Source organism: Pipistrellus hanaki (genome assembly GCF_964339955.1).
Source record: "Pipistrellus hanaki genome assembly, chromosome: 12".
NCBI lineage: Eukaryota > Metazoa > Chordata > Mammalia > Chiroptera > Vespertilionidae > Pipistrellus > Pipistrellus hanaki.
This window is the reverse complement of record NC_140514.1, coordinates 21,138,520-21,166,050: the sequence shown is the minus strand read 5'-3', so window position 1 is coordinate 21,166,050 and position 27,531 is coordinate 21,138,520. Positions and strand designations below refer to the sequence as shown.

General features: G+C 35.3%; 1 protein-coding gene across 4 annotated transcripts in view; it reads left to right on the top strand.

Moving 5' to 3' along the window:
• SRBD1 (S1 RNA binding domain 1) overlaps nt 1-27,531 on the top strand; it is a 145,059-nt gene that overhangs the window by 62,920 nt on the left and 54,608 nt on the right. For all 4 annotated transcript variants that reach the window (XM_084900996.1, XM_084900993.1, XM_084900994.1 and 1 more), the window contains exons 15-16: nt 7,608-7,699; nt 11,612-11,694. In XM_084900996.1, coding sequence (XP_084757122.1) covers nt 7,608-7,699; nt 11,612-11,694 — 175 coding nt within the window. The remainder of the gene's footprint in view (nt 1-7,607; nt 7,700-11,611; nt 11,695-27,531) is intronic.

The following is a 27,531-nucleotide window of genomic DNA, read 5'->3' as shown; positions in this document are numbered from 1 at the left end:
TGATTTTTAATTTAAAAGTTTTAATTAAAAAAAGAAATGAGCGCAATCTATTGTTATATAAGTAAATGCAAATTGAGCACTTAATAATTGGACAATTTTGGAGTTCACCTCAAGAATCAGGAGAAACCCTAGCCTCAGTGGATAGGGCATTGGCCTGCAGACTGAAGGGTCCTGGGTTCGATTCTAGTCAAGGGCATATACCTTGGTTGCAGGCTCCTCCCCAGCCTGGTCCCTGGTCGGGGTGTGTGCAAGAGGCAGCCAATTGATGTCTCTCCCTCACATCAATGTTTCTTTCTCTTTCCCTTCTACTCTCTCTAAAAATCAATGGAAAAATGTCCTTGGGTGAGGATTAAAAATGTAATAATAAAATAAAATTTTAAAAAGCCTATATGAACAATTGCTATATTTAAAAAAAATAAGGAGAAACATTTTTTGATGTGTGTGTGTGTGGGGGGGGGAGGGGTATGGCAGGTAGATTGGCATCATGTTCTTTAAATCAATACATTTCAAAATGTTGACCAAAGGACAGTTTTAATTACAAAATTAGATTAGTATTTGTTCCCCGCTCTTAGTTTTTGTGTCTTGTTAGTAGTGAGCATGGCATGTTTACAGGATAGTTGTAAACACCACCTTCTTGTCCTGTAGTCAGTGGGGCCTTGTCCTTTTGCTTAGTCTAACACCACATAGTCATCAGGCCTTGTGGTTGCTCCAGTGACTTTTTCTTGAGTTCCCTTGGTGGTATTGTGTAATACATACAACACCTTTATTGTGGAAAAAGAAATAAAGGAAAGTAGAAGAAGGTGAAGATAAGGGGAAAATAGTGAAAGGGATGCTAACTATGGAGGGTGGTAGAGACTGTAGAGACTGACAATCTCTGCTGGTTCCATTCTTTGTCAGAAACTGCTTCTACCCCATTGGAGAGACTCAACCTACAAATAGATATAAGTAAGCTCTGTCTTTGTTCTTCAGTTTGATTTACTTTTCCCTATGATGGCACTAGAAGGTACCAGTGATTTTGTCATTTCTATGGACAGCATTAAAAGTGTGATGTTTTGATATATTGTGGGTACATGAAAGCAGTTCAGCATCATTGAACATAAATCTGTGATGCTAATCAGCAGAATCAGATTCTTACATTGGATACTATTATGTTTATGGCACAGAAGGATAGGTAGGTAGCTAGCAGGTGCTTTCAGGAACCTGAACTCCAAATTAAGGTTCTGCTCGGTAGTAGTGAATTAGTGCCTGTCCTTTTTAGCTTTCTTTGTGGCTGGAAAATATTATTTTTATCTGATGAGGTATGAGGCGCTGAAGGGAAAAGTAGCCAAGGGAATTCTGTGCTATTGAAATACTGCCTTGGTGGAAGAGGTGCTAGGATGTCCATCTGGCTACACTCACCCTGTGTTTGGTAGACATGCTAATTCTTCCAGGCTGTTATGGATCCTGCTTGCAATTATTGTAGTATTGCTAGACTAGTTCTCTTTGGAAAATGCTCATCTTTTGAAAGATAGCCTAGAATTTTTTGTTTAAACTGTGGTCATTGGAGAATTGCTTCTAAGTGGTCTTCCACCAGATGGTGCTGGTGTTACATATCTCAAGGTAAACTCCTTCGGTGCCATTGAGATCATGATGTACTTTCTCTCTCTTTCTGTTTCACCTTATTTTTAGTTTTTTTTACACACGCTGTTTTTCTGGTACTCTACGGTATCACCTCACATCTTTTTGTTGTGAATAGTGAACTGGTTATGCCTTGATGGTCATGAAGGATAACTTGGAGGCCAGTTTTATTAAGTAAAACTTTAGAATACATGATGTGTACTTTCTGGTAAGATTTTTCCATCATGTATTTGCTCTTGACTTTCATGCTTAATCACCTTTCTTTTATGTTATTAGCAATATCTTAAAATGTTATTGTTTGAGATCTCCAAGAAGCCATGTTTGAAAATTATTAACAATAATTGATATATTTACCCACATTTAAGTTCAGAATAACTTTAAAAGAAAAAAATGTTGGCCATACGTGTATCATATTTCCTGGCCCATTAACAATTGTCATTTTAAACTTAAATTTTAAACTTTTTCTATTTATAAATAAATTACGTTAACATAAGGAAGCATGTAATTACAATTACATGGTTATTGAAAAAGAATTTAAATAAAAATGCAGTTAAAGGACTGACTTAAGTTCTATTAACATTATATATATTACATAAACTATTTTTCTTTTGTATATATTTTTAAAATATCAAAGTTGGACTTACAGTTTCAAAACTTTTTCTCTTAATGTTTTGTAACAATAATTTTTAATGACAATATAGTTTTCCATTTAATGAACCTTTAAAGATAGGTATTTTGTTTTAGTTTCTTTCAGCCAGAGCTGTGCTATCAGGAATAGTGCTTCAAATGTTTTGTTATTTTAAAATTTCTCTCATATATATTCTTAAAAATATAATAGCTCGTTCATAAAGAATGCATATTTTTGTGACTTTTGGTCCATATTTATAAATTACCATCCAAAAGAGTTCTACAGTTTAAACATCTTTAACAGTATATGGTTTTGTTTCCCTGCATCCTCTTCATCCACAGATTACCTTCGTTTTTAAAGTGACTAAGTAATGCTTATTCAAGATTCCCTGAAGTGATAATTTGTCACTAAATAAAGGACTTTAAAATTGCTTTGCTATTTTCTTAGCGAAGAAAAACACTAAGCCTTACTAAACATTAAATCTTAGACCCTTTTCTTTATGTGGTTTGGTTTTTGGCCTTGTCTCTTGTTCCTAAGATACAAACAGCTATTCTTTCATACTTCAGAATAGATTATCTCCTATGCAGAGCAAAGAATTTAGATCTGTATTTGTTAACTTTTTTAGTACTTTCTATTACTTATTGAGAAATGTAGGTCATTTAACTTTCTCTTCATATGAATGTTTCTCAGTGTGAAAACTCGGAAGAATTTTTTTTGAGGTAAATAATTTTTAAAACTTTAGTGAAATGATCTATGCATTTAATGATTATTTAGGATATATATATTTTGTGGAAAGAAGGAAGAAAAGAGCTACTAGGTATTGATAAAGCTTAAGGAATTTTAGTATACTTTGTGAATTAAAAACACATCATTTTTTTTTTTATATCTTACCAAATAGCTGTGTTTTATTTAAGTGGATTACTTTTAAATTAAATTCTCCTATTAACATAAGGAAGCATGTAATTTATTCTAAAATAATAAAAAACAACAACAACAAAAGCTCTTTTCCTATTTGGGGAGTGGGGAAAGGGCCTGGAGGAGTCTCATACAGAGGCTTCATGAAACCTTGGAAATGAATGTGAAAACTATTAGCCCAATAACTTAAAAAGACCGAACAGCTAGTTTTCCCGTCTCATGAAAAGAATTCCCCATCCCAATTTGCTAAAAGGAATTGCCATTCTCTTACTGTCAGGATGAATAGTTACTGTAAGAAAACTACTTGCAAACCTGGTTTTAAAAGATACATCAACAAAAAAATCTGTCTTGGTAGAAGAGACTTAGAGTTGTGGAGATACTAATTTTGTAGTTTAAATGTATGCTTCTTTAAAAAGTAAATATATTGATACATGGACAGATTTATGTAACATTGAATTTTACTTAAGATAACAAAAATTAGTATTATTCACTTACAGTTTTTGTAAAAAAATTTTTTTAATTTAAAAGTAAATGTATCTATATTGTGGGTATTTTACCTGCTTTTTTATATGAGTGTGTGTTTCTTTTTTATTATTATTATTATATAAAAATCTAGAAAGTTAGTTCCAATTCAAGAGAGCGCATTAATATATAGGTCTGGTAAAATGAAGTGCAATCATAGCTTCTGAAATACACCTTCATATATTTAAAGTTTGTGATATCATACGTATCTATTTAGATGTTTGTCTGAACCAATAATTTGAAGGGGCTTCGGTGTACTGTAATACTAATCTCAATACTTAAGTTAGTTCAGTTGCAACTGTATCAGGCAGATCCCCTCCATCAAATAAATTCTGCTCAGTCTTGTCTGCTTTATGGCAAAATATGCAAAATGATCAAATTGCTAAGATTATGAACCTAATTTGTTTACAACTGAGAGAAATTTGTTTTGTGAAATATAAGCCTTATTAAATAATTAGATGTCTGATTGTTTTACAGTTTATTTTTACTTTCCTCAGGAATTAGAGGTAATTGGAATAATTTTCAAAAAGTTTCCCAATAAACAGAAAGTGGCTTCTAAAATCTAGTATACTTTCTAAAGAGTGTCTGTCTTTGAACTCTAAATAGGAACAAAAAAAGGAAGGGAGGAGACCCTATAACTTTTGTTCTTAGCAGCTTCTCCTGGAAGAAATCATCGCCACTCCCAGCTTGATTTGTTTCATTTAATTCTTGCCACATATACTTCTTAGATCATTACATGTTTTATATTGAAGTAATCAGTGTTGAGGTTTTTCTGTTCATTTAGATTATTGAAGCATTCTGATCTGTGCTTAGTTCTAAACTGTTTATTGGATCCACGCTATCTAATAACTAAAGCATATGAAATTTACTGCATTTTGTATTGATTTAATATTAATGTTAATCTAAAATCTTTGGGTGCAGTGTGTCACATCTGTTTTGTATTCCTCTGTTTAAGAGAGCTGGCAGTATGGTATTTGAAGGAATATTTATTATCTGAGTGTTTTTCTTCACAACAGTTTCCCTTAGTCTACTGAGAATTATAACTTCCAAGAGACAGTGAATCACCCAGCAAATTCTCAGGTACCCATCTACTGAAGGCCACAGTTAATTGGAATTTTTATTTTTTATTTAAGTTCCCTTTGTTTTAATAGTGGTAATTTTGGAGGCTTCTGGAAAGGATAGAAAATAAATTTGCAGTGAAATTAAAAACATTTTCCCCCTCTTAATAGTAGGTTCAACTTGCACTTGATGAATCCTCTCTCTCTCTCTCTCTCTCTCTCTCTCTCTCTCTCTCTCTCTTAAGAAAAACTTTGTTAGACTGACTGTTAATTTGTGTTTGACACCAAATTTTCCATGGCTAGTGATGGAATATTCTTATCGTATTGTGATTCTTAAACTTTTTGGGAGTATAGATTTCTCTAAGTAATTAATGGAAACTATAACCCCTTTTTCTAGAAAACAAATGCATAAGAACAAATGTTTTGCATACAGTTCTGATTAATTTGACCTCTCTATCCAGAAATACAAGGGCCTCAGGTTAGGAAATGCTGCTACATTGAAACTGAAAAACCTCTGCTAGTATGTTGATTTTAGCATCATATTATGTCACACTAAGAATTTTCTTTACTTCAAGCTTTATTTGTCATTACATTTCCTCCATCATTATATAGTAGAAGATAAGCACAATCTAAATCTGATGTTGGAGAAAAATCATTTTTAATTTTAAAGTCATTCTCAGAAATTGTAGAACATACTCAAATGTCTTTATGCTTTAGATTCTTCCTTAGATATATAAAAAACAAAACTATCTTTTGATCAATAGTGAAGGCGACAAAATAGAGAAATGTGTTCTTCTGGATCTGTTAAGAACGTAGTTCTTAAGACAATGTGACGCTTGTTGTTTAGCACAAAAATGTAGGTTTTCATTTTAATGTGAAGTGAAGTTAATCAGAAGTTACTTTATGCTAAAGGAAATAAGCCAGTCAGAGAAAGATAAATACCATATGATCTCGCTCATTTGTGGAATATAATGGAAAATATTAACTGACCAAAAATAGGACCAGAGTCATAGAAGCACCGAAAAGGCTGTCCAACCTTTGAGGGAAGGCATGGGGTGAGGGGGTAAGAGATCAACCAACGGACTTGTATGCATGTATATGAGCATTACCAATGGATACAGGAGCGGGGTGAGGGCAGTGGCCAGGGAGAGGTAAATGGGGGGGACAGGGGAGAAGGAGATTTATGTAATACATTAAACAATAAAGAATTTAAATTAGAAAAGAAAAAGTTACTTGTGCTGGTTATGAGCTCAGTCTTGGGGAATCAAGCAGTTTAGGCTTCAAATCCAGCTCAGCTGCTTACCAGCATATGATGTTTGACACATTTCTTATCTGTGGGGGAAAAAATCCCCTCGAAGGATCAAATGAGATAATGTCTGTAAAGTGCTTGGTTTTGTGCTCTGTGTATGTTGCATGCTCGGTTACCTCTTAGCATATGATGATGTTGGTGTTGATGAGGAACAGGGTGAGCCGCCTTTCTTTTCAATTGCTGATGTTCATTTTTCCAATTATTAAATTTAGGATAGTTGATATTGGTTGCAAAAATTTAATTAATTAATAAATCTCCTTCTCCGCAATAATCTTGCATCTCGGTGGCTTGTAGTTGTCAAAGTTCAGTCAAAAGTTCTTTAGCCCTGACTAGTTTGGCTCAATGGATAGAGTGTCGGCCTGTGGACTGAAGGGTCCTGATTTAATTCTGGTCGGAGGTAAGTGCCCAACTTGCAGGCTTGGACCCTGGTTGGGGTATGCAGAGGCAGCCAATCAATGATTCTTTCTCATCATTGATGTTTCTGTCTCTCTCCCTCTCCCTTCCTCTTTGAAATTATATATATGTTTTTTAAAGGCAGGGGATAGCAAACTAACCTTTTCACATTTTGCTTATCAGTGTTGAATTGTTACAGGGGGGCAACACATTAAAAGTTATCCACTAAGTCAGAATTGAAGTAAACATTGATGAGCAGAGAAAGAGGAGGTTCCTAAGAATCTTAAGCACTAAAATGTTTCTACTTTTGAGTCTTCACACCTAGATGGCCTGTCTCATGGTAGAGCGCTATAGGTATTGCGAATACTTTAGGTAGATGAGGTTTCTTTGCATAAAATGTTGTAAAGAAGAACTATTTTTTTAATGTTTGATAAACCATACAAGAGTCAACCAATCAAATGTCATGTGTAAGAAAGTGTTGCCATGGTGATTTGAAAAGTATTTTTTGGAGCCAAAAAAGAAAGAAGATAATATGTGTGATGCTTTGATTAAATGATGGAATGAAATAGATTAACATCGGCATGAAGTGAAATGTTTCAAATTATCCAAAAAGATGATTTACTGAAAAGTAGTAGGGTAATACCTATCTGATCATTTTGCTATTTACATTGTAGTGGTTAATGATAACCAGATAATGACAATGGCACTGTTTATGGCAGTTGTTTTTGTGCTTATTCACATATGCAGATATCCACACATATCCACACATGCTTCCCAACATGCTCTAGAATGACTGATTCAGATGGTAGTTGTAAATGTCATTCAACAGTGGATTATAGTAAACACAAGAGAAGCTAAATATATTCTGAAATACACTTAATTGCATCATGGGGGAGTATCTATTGTGCTCATCTATAACCTATCTCATTACTACTGATATAAATCGACTGAATGACTTCATTATAAATTAAAATCTGTGTATTTACTATATGAAGAAAACAAACATTGCTTAACCACTTTATGTTAATGAAAAATTAAGCGTTGTAGGTATTATTGACATATAAAAAGAGCACTTTGCCCTACAACTATTTTCTTACCTAGTGTCATTTATTTTCTTTGACCGGACAAAAAGTTTGGAAAATGATATTCCCCCTTTCTTTCTTAGTATTGTCAGTGAAGCAGGAGCATCAATCTACAGTGTCAGCCCTGAAGCTAACAAAGAGATGCCAGGACTGGACCCTAATTTGAGAAGTGCAGGTAAGAAGCTGGGCACCATCACAAAAGCATGTGATTTTGACATTTTGGTCTAGTATTTGTAGAGAGCAAAATATTTAAATATCCCAGAAAATTTAGAATATATATGCATAAGAATAGGCATGCATATTAGAAAGTGGTTCAAATAATTACAATTATGGAAAATGAGGAAAAATACTTTTTTCTAAAGAACTCTGCATAGTATCTAGAGTATATTGAAAAATCAGCTCAAAACATCTCTAGTAAAATTAAATGTTAGTGTTCATAAAAGTAATAAGATATTCTTAGCTTTGTAATTAGAAAAAAATATTACTTATTATGGCTTTTTGTTGGCAAAAGTAATATATAAATAAAAAATATTTACAAACATGCACAAGCTTTCAATTTATTGCTGAATATTTGTCAGGTAACCAGTTTCATTTGTCTTGCTTTGATTTCTGTGATGTGGAATAGTTAAAATTTTATGTGTGAAGAAATTAAGATACTTTATTAGAAATTGATTTTTTTATTGATTTTAGAGGGTATGGGAGAGGGAGAAAGAAAAACATCGATGTGAGAGAGAGACATGGTTAGGTTGCCTCCCGCACACACTCTGACCAGACATCTAACTAGCAACTTTTCTGTGCATGGGACAATGCTCAACCAACTGAGCCACACTGGTCAGGGCTATTGAATTTTTCTCTTTAAATATGCTTCTCAAATTTCATTGGCTATTTTTAAAATCTACACCTTGAGACATGCACTTGATTTTTTTTGCATTAATTTAAAGCTATAAACATCTTTCTTAAATCTAGAAGAGCTGGTAGATTCCCTTCAATTGTTCATTCCAGGGCATAGTGCCCATCTAAAATAATAATCTTCTCAAACTCAGATTCCAGCTCAAAATCTTGCCTCTTTTAGGAAGCTTTTCCTTATCACACTAGCTCAGCATGGTTTCTGCTTTCTTGCCACATACTGTTTTGGTACTTTCCTTGTAATAATAACAACAACAACAACAACAATTACAATAGCAGTAATAGTAATAATAAAGGGGATTAGATAACAGTACAGGCTGTTCTCAGGTTATGTCAGTTACGTCGGACTCGACATACGTACTTATGTAATTTCATGGTTATGTCGCTGTCGCTCATTTATTTATTAAAAAAAAAGTTCTATCATTTTGACATGTGTACATGTGACAGGTGCTTTATGTCTTGTTTTTATTTACCACAAGTAAAGATCAGGAATTGTTATCTTCTTTTAAATTTTTTTTTACTGTTTCACTTTCTTACTGCTGTGTATGTGCTCCATGTGAGTGACGTAGTAGGTGCTTATGTAGGTGGGTTCTGACTTATGGCAAAAATCACATGTTGTGCTGTAGGAACAGTTCTTTGATGTAATCCAAGAACCTACTATAATCATAGTGGGAGCTGCTAATATTAATCTTTTTTAAAAACAATATATGTGAAACATTGTATTAAATGCATTACCAGTATTATTTAATTCTCACAGGTGTCCTCTGAGAATTTTATTATTTTCACTTTATAGATGAGGAAACCAAGGCTGAAAGGGCTTCAAGAGGCCACATAGCCTGTAAATAAATGTGCACATAATATTTGTATACTTCTATAATAGAAGGATACTTTTCTTTATAAAAAATAAGATTCAGAACTCCCCAAGTTGGCACTGAAATGTAATATAACTATAGAGTATAGGAAAAAAAATATTGTCTAGGAGTTGGGAGTCCCTCAGACCTCCCACTGCTAAGAGTGCTGTTTCCTTTTCACCACTGGCCACATAGGTGCATAACTATCATACTATTATAGGTGAGACAGAATTACTACAGTGCAGCACGACTCTGAAAATAGGAAGTAAAAAAAAACCACAATTGGTATCTGATCCTAATTACTCTGATTTCAAAATCTAGCTGTGCCTTCAGTTTGTAATTCACTGTAGATATGCCTTCCTTCTCTGTCTCAGCTTCTGTCCATGTGGTAATGACTGTTTGATCCATATCAACTCAGAACATATACATTTTTAGTCTTCAGAGTCTGGTCCTCCAGGCAAATACTGACAGAAGCTGCGAGTCTTCACTCTGGGTTCTCTAGGGCCCACACACTTCAGTTCTTGTCTGTTTTGTAGTGATTAATGCCAGGGATGACTTCATACTTCATTTGAGACCTGACCTACCTGTGGCTATGGGTTTTACCTTTCAACTCTCCATAACTTTGCTATATCAGAATATAACAGAACTTCAACCTTCATACAAGTGTTAAACATATGTAAGCAAACGACCTTCATGTTATTACTATATCTTCTTGACCAGTTTATCAGCTTATTGAAAACAGAGGTTATCTTTATATGTGCTTATATTCCCCCATCATAAAAGTAATGTACTTAAGAGGCATTTAAATCAGATGGATAGAATTGTAGATAGATGATTCTAAAATCTCATTAAAATGACAGTAACTTGATAGAATGAAGACATAAACTCACTAGGACAAAGAGAATGGGAGAGGAGATAACAGCAACATTAGTTTTGAAGCTGGGAAGCAGATGGCTGAGTAATAAGTGATCTAGCCAACTTGAGAAAGTGGAATACTAAGACAGCATTGTGGAAAACAGAACTAATCCGTAATAGATCATGGAAACTCTATAGGTTCAGGAAATGTAACAAGCATCTTTAGAAGTATTGGGAGGGCAGAGTGTGTGTCAAATAGAGGATTGATTAAAAGTCTGTTCAAAAAGCAATTAGACCAAGTTAAACATATAGAATACCATATAACTCAGCAATCCCACCACTAGGTATATACTCAAAAAAATTGAAAACAGTTCCTCAACAAATACTTGTACACAAATGCAGTGAACTTGATGTTCACAGTAAATTTTATCTCTGATGAGATGTACAAATCAGTGACGGGAGAATCTGGTAATCACTTGTAAGAGGTGACTTCTGTTGCCAGACTTGGAACAGTTTAACAGGAAAACTAGCCAGGGATTTCCTTTGATGGTCTTAATGTTTTCACTTAAGAATATAGTTCACTTAACCTTCTATATGAGTATGTGACGCAGACTAGTTTTCACATGCTTATAACATAAAAGCTTTTCATACGTAAGGCTCAATGTAACAATGCTGCTTGGGGGGAAAAAAGATATGCCATTAGAAGCATCCTTAAGATTCACATTAAATTTCTTTTCTCTAGCAAAATCTATCTTAAAAGCTAAATTTGATATAAAAATATGTTAACATTTGGTTTAAAAAAAGGCAATAAATGATGCCCATAAAATGACACAAGCAAAGGAATGTTTGAAGTTAACTCCAAGTCTCTTGAACAAGAGTTGTGATGGTTGAGAAAGAGATGTGATTAGGAGAGTGTGTGACAGGGTAATCTAGTAGTCATGTTCAAGGCAACAAAAGTGTTCACACTAGCCAACTGACTTGGTCTCTGGTTGTAAGATATGATCTCATCATTTACTCATCATTATCAGAATCTAATCCTAATAAGCATATTTGCCATACAAATGTATACCATGTTTATAATAATACAGGATTATTTAAAAGTAAAACATATCTACTTGTTCTTTGAAATGTGAGGTACTCTATTCTTTTGTATTTATCTTTAAAGAATGAACAGGTAATTGTGTAAATGTAGCAACTACGTTTTGTATTTGTGTGTGTGTGTGTATGTGTGTGTGTGTGTGTTTTTGTTTTTTAACGTATAACCCTTTTTTTGTGCTCAGAAATGCCTCTGGGTCCTGGTAGCTTAATAAATCCTGAAATTTTATATTCATTCTTTTGTGTGAAAAATTGTTGGTCTGTTTGAGAGGGGATGGAATTAAGTACTTGCATCATGGGGAACTAAAGTGATTATCTGGATACTCTTTTTACATTAACATACTTGTGTTCTGATTCTTGGTGGTTTTTTTTTCCTCCAGTTTCCATAGCAAGGCGTGTACAAGATCCATTAGCTGAGCTGGTGAAAATCGAGCCAAAACACATTGGAGTTGGAATGTATCAGGTAATGCAACATGGATCATTTAATTTATGAAATCCATCAATACAAAGAGCAGTACTCAAACTTGGCATAGTAGCTGTCAGTGGGAATGGATTGCCAGTTTTCAAAGGTTAGAAGTTTGTGGGAAGATAGATACGAGTTTTAAGTTAGTAGGGAAGGAAGAAATTTTTTCTGGTGTTTATGGTTCTGATTCAGACTTAGAATTCAGTGCAGTCAGATTTAAAGGCTGTTCAAACCTTAGATCTGACCATTAGCTTAATCTGGAGAGTCTCTGCTTTAACATTTATTATAGAATTGGAGGGGTTATGGAACATGAGGGATATGTTGGCTGTTTGTCTAAACCAGTATGAACTATTTATCTTTTTTTTTTAATTTCTTTATTGATTAAGGTATCACATATTTGTCCTCAATCCCCCATCCCAAACCACTCCCTACTCCCCAACTCATGCCCCCACACCCCTATTGTCCTAGACCACTGGTTATATGTATGCACATAAGACCTTTGGTTGATCTCTCCCTTTTATCTTTATTGATCCTTCAGGAAGAAGCCTGTGGTACCTACTGTGACTTTTCCCCCTCTGTTTTTCTTTTCCATTTGATTACTATACCTGATAGTTAATTTTTGGTCATTGCCCAGTATGAGATTAAAGCTTTCAACTGTTACTGTGTAGTAGAAATAGTGCTTCTTGTTGTTGTATTTTTAGTTCTTGAGTTTATGAACTTGAAGACAGCACTAAATTTTGGTAGAGTGTTGTCTTTGGAAACCTTGAGTTGAATTATTTTTCCTTTGGTGAAAGTCCCTCTTACATAGGAAGTAGAATATTACCTTTTGTATGATTTTCATGGAATTGGAATGATAGGCACTGCACTTAAAAATTGTTTTTATTAATTTCAGGGAGAAAGAGGGGAAGTGAGAAACATCGAAGATGAGAGAGAATCCTTGATTGGCTGCCTCCTGCACACATCTTATTGGGGATCAAGCCCACATCATAGACATGTGCCCTGACCAGGAATCAGACTGTGACATCCTGGTTCATAGGTCAGCAATCAACCACTGAGCCATACCGTTCTGTCAGTTCTGAACTTTCTTAAGGAAATATTCGATTAGGTCATGGAATCTGTGACCACTAGAACTGGAAGAAACCTTAGAAATCATCTGACCCTATCCCCCACTTGACAGAAGCAGAAGCTGCATCATAGTTAGGATTTCTGCTCAGGACCACACTGGCAAAGCCTGCAGTGACCTGTCATACATTGATAGCAAGTTAGATGCAGAGGCATCCAGACCTTTACCTGGACTTGTTCATTTGGGAAGCATAGCTACAAAGGGTCTGATTTGTAGCTACAGATACAAATACCTAGTATCTAAAGAGCTGTAGCACTTTTATGATATAGACATTGTAGTTGAGAGGAATTATAGTTGTTCAAAATAAATCACCAAGATAGTGGGACAAAGAAAAGAAAGTCACACTTACAGAAGCCGGGCAGGCTAATACACTATTGGCATCAAGAAAGACTTTAAGTAAATGGCAGACGCCTCGTCTCCAGCTTTGTATTCAGAGACAGCATTTAATCTGAAAAAGTTTGGACCTCATTCCAACAGTAGGGAGAAGTAACGGAAGTGTTAAGCAGGGGAATGCCATGATCTGATTTGGTTTTTTAAACCCTGACTCTGGCTGCTCTGAGGAGAATGATTTAGAGGGGAAGAGGAGAAGCAGTAGGACCAGTTTAGAGGCTATTTACATGGCCCAGGTGAGAGTGATGGTGGCTTGGACAAAGCTAACGGTAGTAGAATTGGGAAGAAGTTAAATCTACTTTGTAGGCATTACTTGGTAATAAGTCAGGGAAAGGAGTTGCTAAGAATTTGCTCCAAGGGCCCTGGTATGTGGATGATGCCTGAGTAGAGCAGGTTTGGTAAGTATAAGGTCAGTAGTTCTGGTTCGGACATGTTAAATTTGAGATGTCTGTAGGAAATTCACGCAGTGATGTCAATGGAGTTGGATATGCAAGTGAAAGATTTAGAGAAATAGCCATATTAACATTGGAGTGCTAGCAAATAATGACACCTGTCAAGGGATCAAGATGGTAGGCTAAGCTCATGATATTCTTTAACTGCACCACTGTCACCATTGCCATATCCACAGCTCCAAATCCCGTAAGAAAAGGTGTGCATATATATATCTGTACCTATATAAACACAAACTTACATGAATAAATTGATGATAGCCTAGGAAAACAAGAAAGGGTCCCACCAACGGATGGAAATTTTAGGAATTCCTGAAAGTTATTAAGCACAAGGAATCACACCCATGGAAAAAATAAAACCTGGTGGACCACTCTTCAAAAAATATAGATCATTAGTGTTCTCAAACCAGAATCACATTCTGGGGAGGGGGTCTGTAGTGGTAGGTAAGGAGGTACATGTAGAGTGGGTAGGCCCATTATGATCCCTCGCTCAGTTTATTGTAAATCTAAGCTAATGCACTGAGTATAAAACAGGGGCCAGAGAGGCCGGGGATCCTCAAGTAGCCTTTGATTGTCAGGAAGCCTCATCCTGGCAAGACAAACTTCTGACCTATGCTGACACATGGCATCATATCTCACATTTCTCACGTTATCACTTGAAGCAGATGATGGTAAACAGAAACAGCTTGTACAGACAGCCAAGTAGGAACTCTGAAATGATATAGTTATCAAGAATCACTAAACATTTGGGGAGAAATTATAATAGAAAAAAATGAGGCACCAAACTTAATAAGGAAAAATAGCACCCAATGAAACGATAAACAGGCAGCAGACTTTGAAATAAGTAAAATTAATATCCACAGTGAGACAAGAGGGGTTATTGCATTTATAAAGCAAACATGGAATAGAATGAAATGAACCAATCTTAGAATTTATTTATTTATTTTTATTTTTATTTTTACTTTTTTTAATTTTATTTTTTAAATCTTAGAATTTAAAAATATGAGTGTCAGGATTTAAAAAAAAAACAATAAACAGGATAAATAGAGCGGACACAGCTAAAAGTCAATTAATGAATGGGAAGACCGAGCAAAGATTCTTTAGAATGTGGAAAAGGTGGAAAGGTGGAAAGCATGAACAAAAAAGTCTTATGATTTGAAGACTTTCTAAAGCTTTCACATTCATCTAATAGAAGATTAAATAAAAAATGAGACTTCAAGGGATTATAATCACAGAAATACAGAGAAAATTTCTCTTTTGAAAAGGCCTAATGAGTACTGAATAAAAGATTAACAAAAGATCTACACTCAGCTTGACTGGCGTGGCTCAGTGATTGAGCATTTACCTATGAACCAGGAGATCACAGTTCGATTCTTGGTAAAGGCATATGCACAGGTTGTGGCTCAGTCTCGAGTGGGGCAAACAGGAGGCAGCCTATCAATGATTCTCATCATTGATGTTTCTATTTTGCCTTCTCTCTTCTTTCTTCTCTGAAATCAGTAAAATGCTCTACACTCAACTGTCAATAACCTATGAAATTTCAGAATGCTAGTAATAAAGATGAACAGGCTAAAAGCTCCCAGAAAGCAGACGTAGTTTATTTACAAAGGGAAGAATCAGGCTGATATCATTCCTATTATGGGTAAAAACAGGGGATAGAAGATAGACATGCAGTGGTTTTGAAGTTGTGGGGAAAAATTATGTTGAACCCATAATTCTATATTCAGGCAAAACAGCAATTCAGTGTGAGAGAAAAATAAAAGCGAAAAATAAAAGCATTTTTGGACTTGCCATGATTCACCTCCTCTGATTGTTACAGTCCTCTTTTAAAAGTGTTATTTATGGAAGTGCTCCTGACCACAGAAGGGAGGCAGGGTCCCAAAGAAGGGAAAGGCATGCTGTGAGGAAACAGAAATGAGGGAGGGAAGGAGACAGTGGAGAGCTTCACAGTACATATACTCACAGCAAAATGTACATGGAGTCTCTTGATGTTTAAATATGTTAATCTTTAAATATCAGTCTAGATCAGTTCAGCTCAACATGGGAAGGTAAAAGAAAAAGAAGTTATAAAATATTAGTGTTGTTTTTTTTTTTTCAGGAAAAAGATTTGGATACAATTTGTTAGAAAAACATAATCTGAAATATTAGAATCATAACCATAAATATAAATCATGAGAGTAAGAAATAAAAAGTTTATCATTCTAACCAAAGGCAGAGAAAACAAAGTATGGTAGATAAAATATATGATGACAGGAATAAGTTTAAATAATAGGTAAAGATAAATAGGTTAAATTCCCTTAGTAATAGAATCTCAGATTTTTAAAAAATAAAATGTAACACTAAGCTACATATGTGCAGGAAAAAAGCAACCTTGATATTAGAAATTTGAAGAAAAATATTCTGCATGAGAATATTTTTTAAAGAAAGTCATAGTAATTTAATATCTGATGAAATAGAATTTAAGGCAAAGTGTATTAAACAGGTTAAGAGGAATATTTCAGATGAATGAGAGTTTTCCAAGAAGATACAATTACCCTGATCATTCTTTTATCTAATAACATTGCTTTAAAAATATTTAGCATTAAAAACCTAAAAATTAGGGCAAGAGACATTTGCTTTTTTTTGTAGGTGTCTTAATAGACCATCCTATATTAACACATGCATTTTAAAAAAGTTTTATTGAGATATAATCACATTTCTACATATATAAACATACATAAATTCACCCACTTAAACTGTACAAGTCAGTGATTTTTAGTATATTCATAAGGTTGTGAAACTATTACCACTAATTTTGAACATTTTTATCACCCCTAAAAGAAACCATTAGCAGTCATTTTCCATTACCCCTCTTTCCCTACCCTTAGGCAACTACTAATCTACTTTCTGTCTTCATAGATTTGTCTATTCTGAATATTTCCTATAAATGGAATTATACAGTATGTGGCCTTTTGTGACTGGCTTCTTTTCATTTAGCTTAATTTTTTAAGGCTTATGTATGCTGTAGTGTGTATCAAAAATTCATTTTTATGGGCAAGTAGTATTCCACTGTATATATAGACGCATTTTGTTTATCCATTCTTCAGTTAAGTTATTTTCACCTATTAGCTATTATGAATAATGCTACTATGAATGTTTCTGTGATGTATGTTTTCTTTTCTCTTGGATATATGCCTAAGAGTAGATTTGCTAGGTCATTTAACACATAAATTTAAATCGGATGATGAACTATTTGCTACAAGTTCTATATGTAACTAAAGGAAACTATTTGCTACAAGTATATATATGTGCATGTGATAATTACATATTTTATCAGTAAGGTTTTGGTGTTTCCTTATTGATTCGTACACAATTTATTTGTAGGTTTACAGTTGTTCGTATGGAAAATTGCAGTAATCATAACCTACATGTCTTTTTCCATATGAATAACTATAAAGCTATTTTTCCCACCCCTGTATTTAAACAGCCTCTCCATATCATTTACCATAGATGAAATATGAATATTTCTCCTTATTCAAGAAACCTGAATTAAACAATTGAGTAAATCCTCCTGTATAATAAAAGGCTAATATACAAATCGACTAAATGGTAGAATTTCTGGTCACTATGACGTACACTGACCACCAGGGGGCAGGCACTCAATGGAGCTGCTCTCTAGTGGTCAGTGAGAAGCTAGGTTCACGGCTGGAAAGTGCAGCGGCAGCGGCAGTGGCAGTGGCAGTGGCAGTGGTGGGAGCCTTTCCCGCCTCCGCAGCAATGCTAAGGACCCCTTGGGGGATTTCTGGTTTAGGTCCACTCGTGGGCCTAAGCTGGCAGTCGGACATCCCTCGAGTGGTCCCGGACTGGGAGAGGGCGCAAGTGGGGCTAAGGGACTCCCTCTCCCCTCAGTGCACAAATGTCATGCACCGGGCCTCTAGTTTGTAATAAAATGATAAACATCTGTGCAAATGAGAAGGATACAGTGAAATGAGCATTCACATACACTGTTAATGAAAGTGCAAATGGTTATTTTTAGCAAATATTCAATACCTATTAAGATGCACTTTAAAAAATGGATCCCTTGGACCTGGTAGCTCTTCCTTTAAGAACCTCTTAAGGCAGTAATAAGAACTACTGATAGGACTTATTTACAAGTTTGCTGTTGTAGCAAAATATTGGAAGGAACTACAATAGAAGAATAGTTAAATGAGTTATGGATTATCCATCAGTTGAAATACAACCATTAAAAAATCAGACTTAGGGAGGATTTAGTGACACGAGAAATTACTCTAGATGTAATATTTTTAAATTCCAATAAAGTTATTGATACAGAATTAAAGATATTTACAAATATAAATATTTATATTTACATTTAGGGATTTTTATTTTTTTCCTTTTTCAAACTTTCTACAGCGAATAAACTTTGTGGTAAAATACACATCTATTTCTCTATGCCAGCCAATGGGCCACTTAATATTTAAGTCTTAATATTATAGAATAAACATCCAATACAATCAGAGTGGGACTGAATTTCTCTTCATTCAAGATCTCTAAATGCTTTTAATATAAACTTCATACTTACATGTATTTTGAAGCTGGGCAAACATTGCTAATTTTAAAAAATGAAAACCGTTCAAAAGAAAGAATGTTAAATGGTTAAATGAAATAATAGAAGCTATAATATTATTTCAGAAGAAACTAGCATACTTTTGGTTTAATAACAGCTCAAATGCTAAAGACAGCACTCCAGTCCTTGTCTTAGAAATGGAGAGAACTGATTTTAAAAACACATGCCTGCCATTATTTCTGGAGAGAGAGGCAGCCAGTGCGGTCAAATGACAACATATCCCTGACTGACCCCTATAGACTTCGCTGGAAAGTGGCTTGGTGTCACTCCCAAGAAAACACTCTGGGGTGAGAGAGGATGATGCAGGGTTGGCTCTGTTGAGTTCTCTGGGACATGGGGAATGGTGGTTTAGCTTGGCCTCCTCACCCTGAAAGCACAGCTTAAGCAGCTTGGATTTACTTGCCGCTTATTCCTTCCTCGGACCATTTTTAGATACTTTCACGCTCATTAACACCTCTTTGTTAATGAGCACACACGCAGGAAAGGAAGGAAGAAGGAACAGTTCTCTTTCTTCCTTTTGTGCCTCTCTGTTAAATCATTTGATGATGTTAGAGAATGAAATGGTTTTCCAAAATGCGGTTTTGGAACCCGTAGTGGATTTTCTCTATTCAGGCCATCTTTATTCCTCATTATTTTAGATAATGAGGAGTCACTGTAAAAGGAAAATCATCTTCCCAACTGAAACATTTTTATGGTAAAACCTTAAAGGTGGGAATTTGTGTTTTATTTCTCTATCTCCTGTGTGGAATCAGTTTTGGGTAAAAACCAAAACAACTCTTTGATGGTGACAGTAACGATAGTTAACATGCTGAAATTAGGAAATGCAGTTTTGGTTTAAGGCTGTAAAAGGTTAGTAGGTTCCTCATCTGCCCTACATTGTTTGCCCAAATTCTTTCAAACATTTTAATCCTTTAATTATTTGTTATTGTAAAATGGGATATAGAAAAGTGTTTGTCCCATGGATATCCACTTAGATGACTTTTGACTAGATTTTTGCCTTTATAATAAAGCAGTATTTTGAAATAAATAAACACAAAGATGGAACACAGAATTGTTCTAAAAATCAGGCATTGTTCATAGAGATGAGTTCCTTGCCAAAAGTTTTTTTTACTTTCTTTCTTTTAATCCTTATCTGAGGATTAAGGACTTTTTTGTCATTGATTTTTAGAGCAAGTGTGAGGTGGAGAGACAGAAACAGAGATATGTGACTAAGACACATTGAATGGTTGCCTCCCATGCTCTGAATGGAAATGGACTTGCACCCCAAGACCATAATTGAAGCAGAGACATTCTGGTGGGCAGGCTGGTGCTCTAACCATCTAGCTACACCAGCCTGGGCCCAAATGTCTTTATAATATTGCCCCTTAACTGTCCCAGGATATGAGCTGTGCATGAATCTCTGCTTTACTTACTGGGTATTATGAATTAAATTCACACTTAGTTTGTAATGGAGGTAATTCATTGGTGGCCATAACTGAAAACAAGTAATTGACCATTAATGAAAGCAGGAACTAAATGTATGAGAATTTGCTAATTATTCATTAAACTTAAAGTTTTAAAATTTCTGTTCTGAATATTTTTTTCACTCCAGATGAATAATGCTTCCTACATTTAAGTATTAAATTTAGTTTTCTCAGGTTTTAGAAATCACTGACAGTGTAATAAACCATGTATATATACACACACTCTAGTATAACACCATTACTTATCTTTAAAAGAAATGTGAGTGTCATTTGAAATAACTTTTACCAATAATGCCCTAAATTACTAACACATATATAATTTTTTAATCTTTTGTTTGCTTACTCTTTTATGTCGTTGGCCTTGGACAATGAAACTAGATCAATTTCAGTTCTTACTACAGGTCACCTAGTTTTCATACATCAGCACAAAAATCATACTTAGGATTTCTAAAACTTTAATGCATTTTTAATGTTTACAATGTTGTTATTATGGATTATTTTAAAAATTAAACATGACATTAAAGGTACTACCATAAATGAAAAGATTAATAAATTCTACTGGCTTAAAATCTAAAATGTACCTGAATCAGAAAACAATAAATAGAAAATCCACAGGCAATGAGGAGGTATTTTCAACAGATATAACCTATAAAGGACACAGACTATATAAAGGTCTTTGACAAAACAAGAGAAAAATAGACAATTTAATAGAAAAACAGGCAGGAGATATGAACAGGCAGTTAACAGAAGATGAGACACAAAAAAGTATAGACATGAAAAAAATTATCATTCTCACTTGTAATTGTGGAAATGCAAACTAAAGCCATAATGAGAAATCTTTCAGGTTGTTCATATTTGAAAGAATTGTTGAAAACTCAAATATAAGATTGTATTAGCCAAGTGGTCGGCAAATTCATTAGTCAACAGCCAAATATCAACAGTACGATTGAAATTTCTTTTGAGAGCCAGATATTTTAAACTTAAACTTCTTCTAACGCCATTTCTTCAAAATAGACTCGCCCAGGCTGTTATTTTGTGGAAGAGCCACACCCAAGGGGCCAAAGAGCTGCATGTGGCTTGTGAGCCACAGTTTGCTGACCACAGTACTAGACAATTTTAGTAATAGGGAAGATAAATAAAATGTGTAAACATTAGGAGGGTCACTTCAGAGAATTTAAAAACTATATCCTGAATATCTGATATCCATGTTGTTTAGAAATGTTGATTGTCTCATCCCTTCATGTATATGTGTTGAGGGGTGGGTGTTGATCATGATGTTTAAGAATAGTGCAGGTAAATTTAATTACTTGTGAGATTATATTACATTTTAACTAGAGGCCTGATGCATGAAATTCATGCAAGAGTAGGCCTTCCTTCCCCTGGCTGCTGGCACTGGCTTCCCTCTGAAACCCGGAACCCAAGCTTTCCTGGCAGCCCTGGCGTTGTCCACCTTCCAGAAGGTGGTCCGGAGGGATGTCCGGTCTAATTAGCATATTATGCTTTTATTATTATAGATACATGTCTTTTTTTTTTTTTTTTTTTTTGAACAACTTTAATAGAAATATCTTTGGTTTGGGGTGAGATAGTAAGCTAGTTGGCTGCCTTTTTAGTGCATTGTTAACTCTGGTGATATATTTCCTTTAATAATTCAGATCAGGCTACCCATGCTGTTTATTGTAAAATACTATTTAAAAAGATGTATTTTCTTTTCAAAATATAATTGAAGGAGAATTTTCTCCTGACATATACAAGGCTTTTGTTTCATTATTTATTTGGAATAGATGGGGCCAGAGGGTATGCGTGCTGTTAGATTTTGTTGGAGGGGGCTTGCAAAGACTTTTTGAGGCATGATGTGCAAGTGAGTGTTTTTAAATCTCAGAGGTGTGATTATGTCATAACAGCCATAACCTCTGGGCTTGCTTTATTACTTTTATTAAAACAAATCTGTGTAGGGGTGCTATGTATATTTTGGTGATGAAGGAAATGAGGTGGTTAATTTATTATGTGAACAGCACTTTCAACTAACCACAGCGTGATTCACTGAGAGAGCAGTGGAAAAGCCTAGCTCTGTAGAAATGACTGCTTTTTGATTTGTGGACCCTAACTTTCAACACCAGAGCATGAAGTTTATCTACAAATTGATTCCTTTTTTCCCCTGTACTAATGTTTTTGTCCAATTTTAAACTTGAAATTTTTTTCATCCATTTTATTACGGGCATTCACTGACTATGAATTCCTTACCAGCAAGTTAAGGAAGAAAAAAAAGGGGGTGGGGATTGGGATCCATGTTTTAGGGCATTAGGAAAGTGGGTAACATCTTTCTGGTTTCCAAACAGCCCACACATACCGCAGAGGAGGACTCCATAAAATGAATCAATACACAAACCTTTAACCCATGATAATACCTACCTGGTGTCAGGTATGAGTTTCGGAGAAGTGAGGCACCTGTTGTTCCTCCCTGTGGTGGCATGCATTTATAAACAGATGCTATATTGGAAAAGGAAAATCAAGCTCATGCTAAATAGCCTCTGGGAAATGTTTGCTTGGAAGTGGGAGTTGATCATGAGAAGAGGTGACGATGTAATGCCACATAGAAGTCCACACACTATAGAATGGAATCAAAAGAAGACCCGTCCGTCTAATGAGTTCTCAGGGCACAAAGCAGTTGTTGTGTACTCATAAACTGCCATTGAGAGACCCCAAAAAGGTTGTTTTCTCTGGAGTTGCGCCATACCCAGCATCATGGTGATGTGAACCTGCCTAGAGAGAGTGGAAAATAGGTCATCTTCCTGGCAGTAGTTCTGAAAGACCCCTTCATTTTCCAGATGTCCCAAATCCCAGCCATTTACAAACAGAGACCCAGAAACAAGGCAGGCATTTAATTGATAAGAATTCCTTAAAGTATTTTATATCTGAAATATCACAAAGCTCCGTGAAAATAAGGATGGCAGTCAGTTTTATGTTTTATCTCTACTTTGGAGCAGCATAACTCATTTCTCTTTGGAGCCCTACGTTTGCTCTAAAAATTATGTCATTCCCTCAGAGCACTTCCCCAGAGAGTTGGCAAAGGCCAGTAGAAACATTATTTGTGCAGTTTAAAGGCAGGGTAGAGGAGGGAGGTCTAGGCCTGTGGTTTATGTAAACAGGGGCCCCGGCACCCCTAGTGCAGTTGTTGCTCAGTCCCCATGAGCAGTCAGTCCTGGTAAGAATGTGTCCGCTTTGAGACGGTAATTAGTAGTGATCATCCGCAGTCCCAGATTGTGGTAAAAATTTAATTTCAAAAGGGATTGGATTGTAGGTAAAACATCATTTTAATGACTTGGTTGAGTCTTTCAAACTTTCAAGTGTCCTCACTAATAGGATGAAACTGTGATTTGGGCATTTCCAAGGGACGTTATGTTCGACACCACGTAAGCTAGCATTTAATTTGTTGAAAGCGTATTGGTTTTCCTAATGGTTTGGTTGCTTTTTAAAAGAATGAGATTTAAAAATTATTATTGGGAATTGGCCTTAACAAGTCTTATACGCTTTTCCCCGCCTAAATGCCCATCTCAAATCAATGCAGAACATAAACAGTAATTTAAAAGCCTGGATAATAGAGAAACCCTAAGTCTAAGAAACCCTGCGTTCTTCTCCACCTTGCTTGGCATTTCCTCCTTCTAGAATCTAGACCCTCTTTGCTCTGCCACTTCCCTCACCTCCCTTCCAGCCTCCTATTAGCTGCTTTTTGAGGAGGTAGTTTGTTCCCTCCTCCCTTACTCAGGGCCTCTCCTTTCTTATGGTGTGAAGTACAACCGGGCTTTTAAAAAAGTGATTCTACCCTTATTTACGATTTGAAACCTATGCAGATATGTGTTGACAAATTTAGGCAATGGTATGAATTAAAAACACACACAAATTTATTCATAGGCATGCTACCAGAGTAACATTAACCGAACACAGAGCCAATGATGGCAACAGAATGTAGAAGACGTCCAGCCCCATCTGCCAGATGGGAAAGGCGTGGTTTTAAATTAAATGGGCCCTGGCCCGGTGGCTCAGCTGTTTGGAGCATACACCAAAAGGTTGTGGGTTCGATTTCCAGTTTGATACCAAACACCAAAAGGTTGTGGGTTCGATTTCCAGTTTGATACCTAGGTTGTGGGTTGGATCCCTGAGTATGGGAAGCAACTGATCCATGTTTCTCTCTCACATTGATGTTTCTCTTTCTTTTCCCCGTTCTCTCTAAAATCAATAAACATAGCCTAGGGTAAGGATAAATAAATAAATAAAACAGAACACTATAGTTGAGAGTGAGGCAGGAGATATGTTCTTTTAAGAAATCCTGAGTTCATCATGAAGTTTACAAAGGAAAGTTGGATTCTAGACTAAAATTCTTGGTTAGTCATATCTGGGCACATGACTGTGCTCACTGACATATGCCCCTCCTTGCAGTTGGGTAGTTATAATTAAGGGTGTGTTAAATCAAAATTTTCCTGAGAGGTGAAGCTCCTGTATGGATAGGGAACTGTCTTAAACTGAAACTCCTAGACATTTCCACTGGTCCCTTCCTCGTTTCAGTGCAGTTCAGTCAAAAGGAACACAGAGCCTCAGCTGCATTAGTTGAGCTGCATTTGTTGTGAGATCTTGGGAAAGTAATTTCACTTCTTCATGGTTTGTTGGAAAATAAAACATTACCTATGAGCTTTCTGAAAGAGTATTAAAAAGGAAATTTATACTTTTTTACATATATATTTTTAAAGACATGTAAATGCCTAAAGATACACATAGGAAAGTGATTTTATTTCCTATGATGGGACTGTCAAGTACACAGAGTCCATTTACTTTGGTGGAGTTTTATTTATTCCTCCCAGTATTATCTATTCATATGCTGAGCTTATTGGGTATTCCTGAAATCATTTAATTTTAAGTTACAAGGGGCCTTAGAAGTCATTTAGTTCCCACTGGCAGGTGTGAGCATGTCCGTTGCCTTCTAAACAAGAGGACGGAAGAAGCTGTGGGAGAGCTTTCAGAACAAAGGATCTGCAAGGTGGCATTGCTGTGGTCAGGGTCCAGGAATGAGGAAACAGGCTGTTGCTGAGCTGCCTCGGACACTGCAGTAATGACGAGACATGTTGCACAGGGAGAGATAGGCATTTGAACTTGCATTGGAAAGTACACTTTGAACTTGTGTTAGTTATTATCTACAGGGTTTTTTGTAAGTCGATAGTGCTTTACTTACTGTCCTTGTATACCTGGTTATTCTGTTGTGGTTCACATCTAATGTTTAAGTTAACTCAGTATTTTGGAGATGGGAGGGGAAGAGAGTAGAACAGTTAAAAACAAACAACAGCAACATCAGAAACAAGCTCTCAGTTTGTTGGGTCGCAGGATTGAGTTATGGGTTGTCAATATGAAACAGCTGTTTGTTTGTTGACAGCCCGCCTTGCCTCTACCATAATCAAGCTGTTTCTCATCATATATTACCAACTCTTTAGTATTTAAGGCTTGTGGTAGATTTATAGTTGGTTATGTATAACGTTTGTCAAAACGTCATGGTTTAGATAAAAAATTAGCGATTCCCCTGTAGTCATCCTACTGAAATATGAATGTGAATTGTATTAAAAGAAAGATGCCCAAAGAGACTTGTGCACTTCATTTAAAAATTAAGAGGATGTAGAGTCTGTTTAGTATGTGTTTTCTAAGGGGGACTATAAGTGCAAGTCTTCCCTGTCTTGTAGACAGTATTGCCAGTCAGAACAGCGTTCTGTGTTCTCTTTCTTTCAGTTCCCTTCCTGTGTCTCTTTCCTTCAGTGTACTTAGCACACTGATGTGGGCAGCATGATAGGGCTGAGCCAGAAGGACATGATTTTGTTCTTTCATTCCTTTGTTCTCCCCCCTGCCCCCCTTCTTAAAAACCTGTTCTGTGGTCGAAGCCAAGAATGAAAAGAAATAAAGTCAAGTTTAAGTTCTCTGAGAGTGGAAGGTGATGTTTTAGTCTCCTGGGTATCTTCACCAGTTGAAAAAAAAAAGCCAGATGTGCCTCCTACTCTAACGTGAACCTATCTGCGACATTTCTAAACAGACCCCTTTTCAATCTGGGCTATTCTGAGTGAGGTCTATTTTGAAATAAGAGAAACCCAGTGTTTTAGAAAAACAAGTCAGAGAGGGGAGGTTTCTATTGCTTCATTTAGTTTTACTCTTCAAAATAGAGCAAAAATGTTTTCTAATTGTGCTTAAGTCACAGCTTCTCTAGGAGGGAAAAGTTTCTCTCCTTAGGAAATCTTTTTGCAGTGCAGAGTTACTTCAAAAACTCCTCTGGAAGACTACAGAGTAATGTCACAATTTCTTCTTCCTTTAATAAGTTTAATATTATAATGGAATTTAGGATATTTTTAGTAATTTTAAAAACTTTATCTCAAGTGCATTACATAAATTAATAATTTTCTCTCTATAAATATATTTCTTAAGACAGAAGGTAATATGGGGACAGTAAATGCTTTTTTGTGTGATTAGGAAATGGAATACTTTAGTTTAAAATTTGTAAAAATAAAATTTTGAGGGGAAAATATATTTTGCATGGTTATAGTTTTCCTATCACTTGTTCATACTATATCTTTCATCAGATGTCTACATCAACTTATTTCTAAAAGCACAAGTCATAGAAATATTTTACTTTACTTTAAAAGAATGTGTCAAATGCTTGCTTTCTCATTGCCAAATGATTCCAAATGTCAGTGGGAATTTTACTAACAATGATTTCACCAGGTGGCTAGCGACAGTTTATTACCAGAATGTGAAATGTTTTGATTTTGTATATTTTTTAATATAACAGGACAATGACATTTCACATAGCTACTTTAAACTATTTAATTACAATTAGCATTAGGGCCAGATTTAGTTCTTTATCCTAACACGGGAGTTATACCATGAAGTTGAAATCCAAAATTGAAAGATTATGTCTGGCTTAATTGGAACAGGTAGGAAGCGATGGAGTATAAAGACGAATATTTTCATATATGCAGCTGTGCACATATTCTTAGGGCTTTATTAATTAGCCAAAATCTGTTGTCTTAGTTGTACTCAGGTGCCCAAAAAATGAATCGCAGATGATCCATTTTACAAGCCCTTTACTATTGTATTTGGATGTCAGGGGAAGAGAATTAGGTTGTAATTTTAAGAACGTCATCCCAAATTATTTAATAGTATATTTAATTTTAACTGCCCCATATCTATTTGGGCAAGAATTATTATTATAAATAAAATATGTGCAAATCCTTACTCCAGCACTTTTTGGGAGGCCAGGGGATGGGGAGATTTAGGAGATGTTACAGGATATTCTTACAGGTTTCTGTTTTGTTTCTCTGTGTTAGACTTTTCTATTTGGTGAAGCTTTCTCAAAAACTATGCTAAAAATTCATTATTGCAGAACCATTAAAAATATTGATTTATTATCCAGTAATTAATATCCATGACCTTTATTTTTGGATCAGCTTCATAAATATGTACATTTTTCTGTGTCAGTCATTGTCTAGAATTTCATTTTTGTTCTGCTTTCCATTACATACCATGAATTATATGAAATTAATTTAATCGCTACTACAAACAGAAATTAAATGTGCCCTAATCCCGAGTTACGTTGTTTGCTTTTACAACTGTAAGTCATAAGTAATTAATTTTCCAAGGAAAATTAATTCGCTTACCATTCCCAGTAGCATCATATGTTGACACAGGGTTATAGATAGTTTAATATTTTTCTTCAGCATGCTGGCCTCAACTTTAGAAGACCTTAAATGAAAACAAATTAAATTTACTCAACTGTATATA